General features: G+C 46.3%; 1 protein-coding gene across 10 annotated transcripts in view; it reads left to right on the forward strand.

Annotated features, from left to right (window-relative positions):
• The window catches only part of TNKS1BP1 (tankyrase 1 binding protein 1), a 48,220-nt gene that overhangs the window by 31,800 nt on the left and 3,316 nt on the right, over positions 1–13,104 (forward strand). For all 10 annotated transcript variants that reach the window (XM_070727410.1, XM_070727426.1, XM_070727402.1 and 7 more), the window contains one exon: positions 10,763–10,841. In XM_070727410.1, the coding sequence (XP_070583511.1) occupies positions 10,763–10,823 (61 nt within the window). In that variant the 3' untranslated portion in view covers positions 10,824–10,841. The remainder of the gene's footprint in view (positions 1–10,762; positions 10,842–13,104) is intronic.

Genomic DNA, 13,104 nt, shown 5'->3' on the forward strand with positions numbered 1-13,104 from the left:
TGTCTTCTTTGTTAGTTCAAGGCCAGCACCACCTCAGATTTACATGGACTGAAATATTAATAACAAATCTTTTAGAAGACAATGAGAAATTAAAGAAAAACCTTTTACCTGTTATAGTTTGAGGGCATGGGAGATAACAAAATTTAGATGAGTAAAATGGAAATGCAAAAATCAAGAAAAGGATCTGGATCTGTCACAATCATGACAAGAAATTCTGGACAATGCCTCTTTGTAGGAAGAAAAGGATATGGATATGGAACAGCTTCAAAAGAAATTCTTCTCACTAGGAGATTTACAAAGTAGGCTGGTTAAAGGTTTGAAGATTTATTTTACATTTAGAGAATGATGAAAGATTAATTCTTGCAATGCCAAATGGAGTAGGGATGATTTAAAGATTGTGCAGAACAAAAAAGAAAGAATATAAAGTTAGACTGTTTGATCAGAGAAACTATTTGATATTTATGTTAACGTCTGAAAAAAAGATAATTTCTGGAAAACATATAGATAATAGGCTTTGGAGAGAAGAATTTTCTTTCTGTTTGTAACTTTAAAAGAGGGTCAAAATTAGTATGTTGGTTTGTACTCAATGTGATGAAGATTGGAAGAAGCCTCTTTATTATTGTCTTTTTTCTTAACTGCTTTTTTGCACTTTTCTTTTTCCTAAAAAAACCCCTCTATAAAATTATTTTTTTAAAAAATGGTTTTCCTCAGTTTAGCAAAATTGGTGCAGCAGAGGCTTAGCTGTGTCCTGTAGATCAGAGGTCCCCAACCTTTTTTGCACCAGGGACCGGCTTTCAGCTAGACCAGTTTTCCATGGCCCGGTGGGGGGGGGGGAGCTAGCTGTCAGCGGCGCCGTAAAAGGGGCGATCAAGAGAGGAATGGGTGAATGAATGGACGGAGGGTGGGAAGGAAGGAAGGAAAGAGGGAAGGTACAGGAACAGAAGAAGGGTGCAAAGAAGCAAAGAAAGGTGTGAAAGGGGAGAGTAAGAGAGGAAGGAGTGAAAGAAGGGAATGAGGGAGGAAAGAAGGGAGGAAGGAAAAGGAAAGCAAGAAATGGAGGGAGGAAAGGAAGGGAGGAAAGGAAGGAAGGAAGAAAGAAGGAAAGAGGGAAGGGACAGGAACAGAGGAAGGAAGCAAGGAAACTTATGAAAGGGGAGAGTAAGAGAGGAAGGACTGGAGGGAGGGAGGGAAGAAGGTAGGAAGAAGAAAGAAAAGAAATAGAGGAAGGAAAGGTAAAAGAGAGAAAGAAAAAGAGCAAGAAAGAAAGAAAGAGAAAGAAAGAAAGAAAGGCAACTTCAAAGAAAGGCTCACTGAGCATCTCTCACTCTCTCTCTCTTTCTATCCCTCTTTCTTTCTTTCTCTTCCTTTCTCTCTCTCCTCTTCCTTTATCTCCTCTTTCTCTCCCCCCTCTCTCCCCCTTTCCCTCTCTCTTTCTCTCTCCCTCTCTTGCTATCTCTCCCCCCTTTCCCTCTCTTTCTCCCTCTCTTTCTCTCTCTCCCCCCTCTCTCTTTCTCTCTCTCTCCCCCTCTTTCTCTCTCTTCTTCTCACTTTCTCTCTCTTGTTTTCTTTCTGTCTCTTTTGCTTTCTCTCTCTCTCACTCTTTCTCTCTTGTTTTGTTTCTCACACTCTTTCTCTCTCTTGTTCTCTCTCTCTTGCTATCTCTTTCTCTCCCCCCCTTTCTCTCACTCTCTCTTTCTCACTTTCTCTCTATCTTGCTGTCTGTTGCCTTCACTCACTCTCGTTCTCTCTCCGTTCTTCTCAGCGGTGACGCGCGCACGCCCTGCCCGCCTCACATTTGCCGAGAGGACTTTCGCCCCGGGCTCTCAGCAAGGGGGTTTGCATGAGAGGCGGGGCCGGCGGAAGGTGATATTCAATGTCGGGGGCGCACGGGCGGTTTTGCGCGCGCTCCCTATCTCCCTGCTAGCCCACTCGGAATACGTATTCAAAATAAGAAAAGCCTTTGCCGGCGAAGGCTTTTCTTATTTTGAATACAGTATTCCGAGTGGGCTAGCAGGGAGATAGGGAGCGCGCGCAAAACCGCCCGTGCGCCCCCGACATTGAATATCACCTTCCGCCGGCCCCGCCTCTCATGCAGCCCCCTTGCTGAGAGCCCGGGGCGAAAGTCCTCTCGGCAAATGTGAGGCGGGCAGGGCGTGCGTTCCGGGTGCGGGAGGAGCTGCGGTGAAAGGCAGGAGGTGGCAGAGGAGCAGAGGGGGCAAATCGGGCGGGCGGTGGGCAGCGCGGAAAGGCCGAGGGGGCCCTGGCGCCGTGGACCGGCTGAAAACCCCCAACGGCCCGGTCCCGGTCCGCGGACCGGCGGTTGGAGACCCCTGCTGTAGATACACTGGTTAATGCTTCCAATCAGTTTGTCGACTATTGTTTGGGTTTATATCCGAAGCTATACTACATACATACCTTTAATGATTCTGAGAAATCCTTGTTTTACAAAAGAATCATACACAGAAATATAAGTGTTAAAAGTGGATCTTGAAAATAGTCTATTGAGAAATGAATGCACTTCAAAATGCCAGGAAAAGGGGAGAGTGAGATCCTTGGAATGTAATAAAACCCCTGGAATGCTGAATTCAAGAGTATTCCACGTTTGAAACACCTGTCCAATCCAAATGTACCGTGTACCTATGATTGCTTACTTTAAAGTTTGGGCCTGCCCATTATAGCGTTTTTTTCTTAAGGGAGCATGACCTTCATATGAGGGGGAAAAATTGGAGAGTGTGGCCTAGATGGCTAGTTCTATCCAATACTTCATGTGGATTTTTTTTCCTTTTAAATCTGCACAAATTCTGCCATTGCTTTTTCTTAGGCTAAAAATACCATGATTGTTGATGATGAAAGTGCAGAAACCGAGTGGAACATTAGATGTGTTTTTAGAATGACATTCTATCTCTGAACTTTCTCAGACTATCTCTTCTCCCTCAGAGGTCTTCTCAGTATTCTTTGGTTGTCAGAAAGCACAAGAAAGAGAGAATGTGCCTTCCTTTTCTCATTAACCGCCATTATCCCATAAGGGTGCCAGTAGAAAACAGCCAGCTTAAAGAGCACTGCCAACTCCTTTGCTGCCTCAGCAACAACTAAAAGAAAAAAGAAAGCCCAGAGGGGAAGAGGCAGGGACGTTTCCTTTTATCTGGGTTATTAGCAGAAGAGACCTGTGCTTCCACTGTCAGTTCTCCAACCACGCAGAGTAATCCCATACAGCAAAGGCTTCAACTCTCAGAATTCTCCAGCCAGCTATGTTGACATTAGGTAGAGCAAGCAGCGTTTGCCTTTATGGAGAGCTGGGGCTTGAGGTTGATTTGGTTTGCTCCTGTCCTTGAGAAATGGTTGACGGGCCACTAATGCGCAGAGCTACTTTGGCTAGTGTAGTGGTTAAGATACTAGTTTATTTATTTATTTTTTAAAAAAATATTTTTATTGATAATATTTAAATGAAACTGAGTTGGGACAGCTGATGGGACGGTGGGACAAGGTAAGACGATATATGACGAGCAGAATCCGAGACCAAGCTACAAGAAATAAATTGGAATCACTCTATAATATGTAAACAGATATATTGCTCTTGGGTTAAGTGGACTATACAAGAAACACCCCCAATTTGGTGGTGGGGAATGTGTGTATGTCGGGGTGGTGGGCACAATTCTCCGTGCTAAAGGAGCGGGTCCAGCAGTCACGTGGGTTGCTCATGTCCAATCCGGTGGAACTGAGCCTTGTATTAAAAAAGCCTGCTGGATCCGCCCCTTCCCAGAATTCGCTCAGTTCTTGTATCCATCGGTACGGTGAAACGCTCGTTCAACATAACACCTTCCCTTGACTCCTTCTGCTTAGAACAGTAAGCATATTTCTCTATTTTTTACTTATTATATAGCCAACCGTAATCGGCTTGGCTCCTTTAAGGGAGAAGCCTGCAGCCCGGCCCCCCGCGGCTTTCCCTTCGCAGCTAGCCAGCTGCTGCTGCCGGCTTGGATTGTTTCCCCTCAATCCTTTCGGCCTGGAGGTTTTATTTTTCTTTACAAACAAGAGGCTTTTACTTAGAGGGCTTTACCTCCTGCGGTGTGAGACGTTCTCAAGTTTCTCTTGTCAGTCTCCTGGACTTAGTCATCGCTTCTTTAAACTTCGGAGCGTTCTATTTTTGGCGCGAAGGCCTTCGTGTCCCCTTAATTGCGCACTTTCGTTTTTGGCTTTCTGCCATCCGCTTAGTGCTTACAGTCCACCGCTGGGTTCCTGGAGTGGGCTTTGAGTCTCTCAGGCTAAATTCTCCACCGGCTAAGCCTTTAACCAGTGTGCCTTGGTTAATTAATTATCTTTAGGGAGGCTAGCCGCGCTGCATTTGAGGACAAGAACTCTGGTCTCGCCCAGATTGCTCTCAAGTCGCAGCAGCTCCTAGGCCTAGGAGCAGGATCCCATTCCTCTTGGGAATAAACCCTTTTAAAGTGCTTCTCCCCCCTAGGTTCTTTGGCTCAAGCCTGGTTTTCTGCTAATTTCAGACTATGGCTTCTTTTCCCAAGAGAGGCACAGCTAAAGGTCCCAGAGAGGCCAGGCCTACAGGTGATGAGATTACTATTTTACCCCAGGCCTCTGTTTCCTCTCCTGCTGGAGCTCACCATGTGGCTAAATCCACCAGAGCTGAAAAGAGAAGGGACCTAGCCCTCCAAAAAATTCATGACAAATCAGCTAAACGCTTAAAGGTGCAGGCCCAAGTGCACCCTAATCCTGACCCCTCAGAAGCATCTATCCTGCCTCCCCCTGGGTCATCTTTTTTATCTCTGGATGAGCCAAACCTAAACTTACCCCAACCTAACCTGTGGGGTCTAGGGCCAGAGGAACCAGATTTAGTGGAAGACTCCTCCCAGCCAGAAACCTCTCAGGCTCCCAAGGACTCTTCTAACATTCCTGCTGATATTTCTTCTCTACCACCAGAATTTCGATCTATTTTCTCTGTCTTATCCAAGGCCATTGATGCTAAGCTCTCAGCCATCAATGTGCCATCTGTGTCTCACCCACCTGTGCGTCCTTCCCGCCCCCATGGTTCTCCCTCAACCTTTAGGGCTCCAATGGAGGAGGTCTCAGACTCCTCCCAGGACGAAGATGAGGATGAATACCCGGCAGAGGAGGAGGACCCCTTTCAGGGTCTCTCAGAGGACGAAGAATCTCAAGTCAAAACACCTACTCCAGCTACTATTTTTCCTTCTCAACTTTTCAAATCTCTCCTTCTCAAGGCAAGAGTATCCACAGGTTTAGCTGGACAGGAGAAGCAGACTGCTTCCTCCACTGACCCCCCAGAGGAAAATTTGCCATACTTCTCAGAAGAGCAGGAAGATAATGAGGCAATTCCTATGCCAAAATTATTTAAGGATGCCTTACTTAAACAGTGGGATCATCCAGCCTCTGGCCTCAACCCCACTACCAAAGACAAGAAATTGTACAAGCTCTCTCCTTCATACGAAGAGCTTCTATCATGCCCTAAACCTGATGAACCTGTCAAAACTCTCCATTCTGCTGCAGCCATGCCTGGTGAGGCAGAGGAGGTGCTTCGCCCAGAAGATAAGCGACTTGAGCAAATGCTCAAGAGGGGATTCACCGCTGACTCCTGGGCAATAAAGAGTGCTGCAGCTGCATCCTTCTTCTCCAGGGCTATGCTTCTTTGGCTTCGTCAACTTCAACAGCATATTCCTCCCGATGATCTGAGGGGTCAACAGGACTTCAACAAGGTTTTTGCTGCTGCCCAGTACGTGGCGGATGCCACTCTTCAATCCTCCAGATTTGCAGCCAGATCTATAGCGGCCTCCACAACGGCCAGAAGACTCCTATGGCTCCGTCCTTGGCAGGCAGGAGTACGCCAAAAGTGGCAACTTTCCATGGGGCCATTGAAACGTGACCTCCTCTTCGGAGATCTCCTGGACCCCCTGCTCACGGAGACCACAGACAAGAAGAAGATTTTGGGCCCCACCATCAAGAAGGCACCCAAAACACAGCCTTTTCGTCGCCCGGGGCGCCAACAGGAGCAGGGGTCTACCTTTCAAAGACAGCCAGGTCAGTATTCCCCCCGCTTTCGTTCCCAAGCTAGAGGCGCCAGGGGCAGAGGCTTCCGGTTCCAAAGAGGAGCCTCTTCCAATAGGGCTTCAAAGAAACCCAGATGGTAATCTCCCCTCACATCCGATAGGCGGCTGCCTGGCTCATTTCTCCTCCGCTTGGCGCCGCTCCTCCAAGGACCCCTGGGTCATTGACACTGTAGAAAGGGGTCTCTGTTTAGAGTTTATTTCCTTTCCCCCTAAACGTTACATTTCATGTCCCTCCCCTAGATCCTCCTCATCCAGTTCCCGAATGGAGGAAGCTATTTCTCATTTACTATCTATTAAAGCCATTCAACCAGTCCCCCCCGACCAAAGGGGCCGGGGTTTTTATTCCATCCTCTTTATGGTCCCTAAGACGTCTGGAGGCTGGAGAGCCATTCTAGATCTCAAAAAGTTGAATCTTTTCATCAAGTATAGAAAATTTAAGATGCACTCCTTGGCATCCATTTTAGCTTCCATTCATCCGGGGGATTTCATGGTCTCGCTGGACCTCACAGAGGCGTACCTCCATATTCCCATTGCCAAACACCACAGGAAATATTTACGTTTTGCCTTCCAGGGCAGACACTTTCAATATAGAGCTATGCCCTTTGGGCTCTCCTCAGCCCCAAGAGTCTTTACCAAGCTTTTGGGAGCTCTAGCGGCTCACATCCGGTCCACGCCCATTCACATATTATGTTATTTAGATGACATTTTAGTTCATGGGAACTCTAGAGATAGAGTGGCCGCAGATCTTTCTATCACCATGTCAGTTCTACAGAACCATGGTTTTTCCATAAACTTCGATAAAAGTCACCTTCGACCATCTACTGCCATTCTGCATCTGGGATCCATTATTAATACTGAGGTATCCCAGGTATTTCTCTCTCCTGAGAGGAAGCAGAGCATAGAAGACCTGATTTTCTGTGTGTTGTCCCATCAATCAGTCCCCATAGTTTCCCTATCTTCCTTGCTGGGGAAAATGGTATCATGCATTGGGATTGTTCCCTGGGCTCGCCTTCACGCCAGGGAACTACAGTGGCTTCTGTTACCTTTCCAGAGATCGGGACGCAGCAACTCGACTCGGCGTATCGCCATTCCACCGGCAGTTCGCAGATCTCTCAAATGGTGGATTTCTCCAGCCATGGACAGGGGCTCCCCCTTCAGGTGCCCAGACCAGTTTGTGGTCACCACAGATGCCAGTCTCCTGGGCTGGGGAGCCCATGCTCAAGGATTGATAGCCCAGGGCACTTGGTCTCTGGAGGAGGCCTCCAGGCCCATCAACTGGCTGGAGTTAAGGGCCGTCTCTCTAGCATTAAAGCAATTCTATCCTCACATCTCCAACCAACATGTTCTGGTCCTGACCGACAACATAGCCACCAAAAGCCATATTTGCAGACAGGGAGGCACGAGATCCAAGGCTCTCATGAGGGAGGCCCTAAAGTTAGGCCTTTGGGCGGAGAAACATCTCCAGTCGCTCTTAGCCGATCACATCTCGGGAAGCCTCAATGTCCAGGCGGACTGGCTCTCACGAGCGACCATAGATCCAGGAGAGTGGAACCTCCATCAGACACTGTTCCACCAAATTTGCCTCAGGTTCGGTTTTCCAGTACTGGATCTATTTGCGACCGAAACCAATACCCAGCTCCCTCGCTTCATCTCCAGATTTCCAGCCCCGGGAGCGGAGGCAACCAATGCCCTCAGGAGCCCCTGGCCTCCAGGCCTCCTTTATGCCTTTCCTCCAATTCCGATCTTACCGGAGGTGATTCACAAAATCATCCTAGAAAGAGCTCGAGTGATCTTGATCGCCCCCCACTGGCCTCGCCGGCCCTGGTTCGCAGACCTTCAACAACTATCCGTCCAGGACCCTTGGCGACTCCCCGTTTTGGAGGATATGTTACGGCAGGGGGCCTCATTCCATCCAGACCCGGAGTGGTTCCACCTCACCGCCTGGCTGTTATCCGGAGAGACTTAGACCTGCGAGGGTACGATCCGGATACAGTGGAAATCATCCTGAAGGCCAGAAGGGGATCGACCAATAGGATATACGACCATACCTGGTCAAAATTTCATCAGTGGTGCTCGCAGGAGGGTTTATCCCCCCTGTGTCTTCCCATCCACAAGATACTTACCTTTCTCATGAAAGGTTTCCATCAAGGTCTCTCCACCAGCACTATCCGTCGGCACTTAGCAGCCATCTCTACGGTTTTGGCAGGACCTCGGAGACAGCCGCTCCGTTCCTTTCCGGAAATCCAAGAATTCCTCAAGGGTATGGCCAACCTCAGACCGTCTAAGGTCCACAGATACCCTTCCTGGGACTTGCCTCGGGTTCTTCACTCCCTTACTCAGGCACCATATGAACCCCTGAAATCAGCGTCTCTCAGGTACCTATCTTTCAAGGTAGCATTCCTGGTGGCGATTACATCCGCCCGACGCATTTCTGAATTGGCTGCTCTCTCAATCAGACAGGACCTCTGCCAGTTCCATCAGGACAAGGTGGTTCTACGCTTGGACCCCACCTTCCTACCCAAGGTCAGTTCCATGTTCCACAGATCCCAGGATATTGTTTTACCTTCCTTCTGCTCCCAACGGGATCATCTCCTAGCTATTAGATGGCACACTCTGGACTTGACTAGAGCGCTGAAGATTTACATCCAGCGCACAGGCCACATTCGGAGATCTGAAGCACTCTTCGTGGCCTATCACCCCAGATCCATGGGCTCCAAAGTGTCTTCAACAGTGATAGGCCGTTGGATCAGGGGAACCATATCTAAAGCCTATGAGTCAGCCTCTCTCCCCATTCCAAAGAATATTACGGCACACTCTACCAGAAGTGCTGCCACTTCGGCCGCTTGGGCGACTCAAGCCCCGTTGGAAGAAGTGTGTAAAGCAGCCACTTGGGCCTCACCTAATTCCTTCATCAGACACTATAAAATCGATACATATGCCTCAGCAGATGCGGCCTTCGGTAGAAGGGTTCTCCAATCCGTTATTTCTCACAATGACAACTTGAACCCTCCCTAGGGACCTATCTATTGGGTATGTCCCACGTGACTGCTGGACCCGCTCCTTTAGCACGGAGAATAGGCGTTGATCGCTTACCTGAACGCCTCTTCTCGTGCGGTGAGCGGGTACAGCAGTCACTTCCCTCCCTTATGTGTTTTCCTCTTCTTATCTTCTATAACCTTATTCCTTTTCACGAGAGTTTAACATACTTGAGCTTTCACATCTGAGCCTAAGTCTACGGATTCGCGAATTCTGGGAAGGGGCGGATCCAGCAGGCTTTTTTAATACAAGGCTCAGTTCCACCGGATTGGACATGAGCAACCCACGTGACTGCTGTACCCGCTCACCGCACGAGAAGAGGCGTTCAGGTAAGCGATCAACGCCTATTCACTATGCACTGTTTTATGTTGTGTGATATAAAAATTGTTAAAAATCGTTAAGATACTAGTTTAGAAACTAGGAGACTGTAAGTTTTGGGGCCCAAAGCCAGCTGTGTGTCCTTGGCCAGTCATTCTCTTCAGCTGTAGGAAGGAGGCAATGGCAAACTACTTCCGAAAACCTTTGCCAAGAAAACTTCCAAGGATTCGTCCAGGCAGTTACCAGGAGTCAACACTGATTGAAGGCACAAAAAAAAAATTGTGCAGAGGAGCCCTCAAAAGGCCCGTTTGGTTTCTTCATTGTCTGTCTTTCAGAAAGCAGATTGCTTTAGAGAGTATTCACAAATCAAGTTTTTCATTAAGTTGTTGCTTTGATTTATTTTATTGATTTCTGTTTATGGTTTACATTATTATACTGGGCTTTGTTATAAGTCCCTTCAGTATGCTTTAGTAAACAAAGGTGGAAAAGAAATGCATATAAATGTTACCCTATTTTCAGCCTGCAATGGAATGTCTGCATAGTTGATATAGTGAATGTTCTTTCTAGAGGCACTTCTTGGTTACTAGATCAATATTTGAACACTGTTTTCTGAAGAGAGGAGAGATAGGGTGGAGTGAAGGGTCCGCTTGTGCATTTATGTTGTGTGAAAAGAAAAATCTATACATGCTCAAGCTAGCTTCCAAACCACAAGATCATTTTTCATATTGTATACCACAGAGGCACACTGTTAGTTTTGTGACACTTTAAAAAAAATTCCATCAATAGCAGAAGAGAAAAATATAATAACCAAGTAAAAAGAATTAAAAAAAGCAAAGAATGGCGGAGAGAGCAGCAAAAATAAATAAACTGAAATATACCCAAAATTATAATTAAAAATAACATATAACTAAAGTAAATGTGAGAGCCAGTTTGATGTAGTGGTTAAACATTACGCTAGAAACAGGGAGCTGGTGACTTCTAGTCCTATCTTAGGCCCAAAGCCTAAGAAAAATTTAATTAGGTTGCATCTTCTATCCAGAATGGCATAAAATCTTTCCACAAAAGTAAAAGACTATTCTTAGTTGCTGCCCATGAACTGTAAATCAAGATCTTCATTCCTAGAGGTGGAGCTCTTGCCTCGCAATCAGGAGGTTGTGAGTTCAATCCTAGGTAGAGGCAGACATAAGGTCTCCTGCTACATGACCTTCAAGGTCCCTCCAACTCTGTTAATGTGATCTGATGGATTCTACATTTTTATAATGCAATTCAACATCGTGGCCCTTATTTCCCCCACCCACCCCATTCTTATTTTTCAACCATTTTCTGATTTTCAGATCAGAAAGTTCCTCACCCAACTGGCTGCAGGTTCTGAAGCTGAAGAAGAAGAAAAGTTGAAATCCAACCAACTTTCAGGCAAGTATCTGTCTTCCCGAGAAAGCATTTGATCCTGTAGTTTTACAGTGGAATCACACTGCACACTTGGGCATTTTGGTTCTGCAGCTGCAAATAACGTTTGTAGAATTTGGCAGCTGGGCCAGAGTTCCCACAGCGAAATGCTTGCGGCTGCTCTTAAGACCTGGAATTGCTGTCCCTAAGGAAGATGAGGCAATTCATCTCCAACATTCTTCATAGCTGACATGTTTGGAAGAATTCTGAACCTGAGCCGGGGTGGCGCAGTGGTTAGAGTGCAGCACTGCAGTCTACTTCAGCTAACTGCTAGCTGTAAGTTCAGTAGTTCAAATCTTACCACCAGCTCAAGGATGATTCAGCCTTCCATCCTTCTGAGATGGGTAAAACGAGGACCCAGATTGTTGGGGGCAATATGCTGATTCTGTAAAATTCTCTAAAGAGAGGGCTATAAAAGCATTATGAAGCTTCAGGCGGTAGGGAAAGCAAGTAGGATGCTTGGCTGCATAGCTAGAGGTATAACAAGCAGGAAGAGGGAGATTGTGATCCCCTTATAGAGAGCGCTGGTGAGACCACATTTGGAATACTGTGTTCAGTTCTGGAGACCTCACCTACAAAAAGATATTGACAAAATTGAATGGGTTCAAAGACGGGCTACAAGAATGGTGGAAGGTCTTAAGCATAAAACGTATCAGGAAAGACTTAATGAACTCAACCTGTATAGTCTGGAGGACAGAAGGAAAAGGGGGGACATGATTGAAACATTTAAATATGTTAAAGGGTTAAATAAGGTTCAGGAGGGAAGTGTTTTTAATAGGAAAGTGAACATAAGAACAAGGGGACACAATTTGAAGTTAGTTGGGGGAAAGATCAAAACATGAGAAAATATTATTTTACTGAAAGAGTAGTAGATCCTTGGAACAAACTTCCAGCAGACATGGTTGGTAAATCTACAATAACTGAATTTAAACATGCCTGGGATAAACATATATCCACCCTAAGATAAAATACAGGAAATAGTATAAGGGCAGACTAGATGGACGATGAGGTCTTTTTCTGCCGTCAGTCTTCTATGTTTCTAAGCGGTATATGAGTCTAAATGCTATTGCTATCATAAAAGTATCTGTTAGATTTCTGAATTGTCATTATTCATAAATCCTAAATCAGTGATGGCGAACCTTTTTTTCTTGGGTGCCAAAAAAGTGTGAGTACGTGCTATCGCGCATGCACGAGTGCCCACACCCATAATTCAATAACTGGGGAGGGCAAAAACAGCTTCTTCTGCCCCCCCCCGAAACAGCCTGTTTCCCAAGGTGTGGTGGGTCCAGTAGGCTCATATTTTGCCCTCTTCAGGTTTCAAAGGCTTCTCTAGAGCCGGGGGAGGGTAAAAACACTCCCATATTCCCCCGGAGACTCTCTGGAAGCCAAAAACGCCCTCCCAGAGACTTTGTGTGAGCCAAAAATCAAGTGGCTGGCACACACATGCACATTGGAGCTGAGTTAGGACAAAAACGTGTGCCAGCAGATATGGCTCCGCATGCCACCTGTGGCACCCATGCCATGGGTTCACCATCACTGTCCTAAAATATCTCTTCCATGTGCTTCATCACATTCTGACTTGAGATAAATTTGCAGCATCAAGAAGTTTTCATTAACATTCCATAGTTGAGATTGCAGTTTGCTTTTTAAATGAATTGATGCTGGGGGAATTTTTGCATCCTCTGACGTAACGTAGCAATATGAATTGGGTTAGGGTTTCCTTTGCTGCCACTGGGCTCATCAGAGATAACTTTCTGGGCAAAACTCTGCCCTGCCTATATTATCCTTTGGCTTTTAATAAAAACAGTGCTGTGAGATTGGGCTTCTCATATATTTCAACGTTTTGTTCTGATAAAAGCCTAGGATTCCTAGACGACAAATTCTTTTCTTAGAATTGCTTGAATGGAGGAAGACAGTTTAGATATGCATTGCAGCTGTGCCTAGGATGGCACTCCTGCATCCTAAACAGGTATATTACTCTCAGGTTTCATTATATTTTTGCTCTTGCTTGTTGGAATCTCTGCAGTCGGGCACAATGGAATAGCTTCCACTTTTCTTTTACCAAAAGCCAGATACAGTGATACCTTGTCTTACAAACTTAATTGGTTCCAGGACAAGGTTCGTAAGGTGAAAAGTTTGTAAGTCGAAACAATGTTTCCCATAGGAATCAATAGAAAAGCGATTAATGCATGCAAGCCCAAAATTCACCCCTTTTGCCAGCCAAAGCGCC

This window comes from Erythrolamprus reginae, chromosome 1, assembly GCF_031021105.1.
Source record: "Erythrolamprus reginae isolate rEryReg1 chromosome 1, rEryReg1.hap1, whole genome shotgun sequence".
NCBI classification, from domain to species: domain Eukaryota; kingdom Metazoa; phylum Chordata; class Lepidosauria; order Squamata; family Dipsadidae; genus Erythrolamprus; species Erythrolamprus reginae.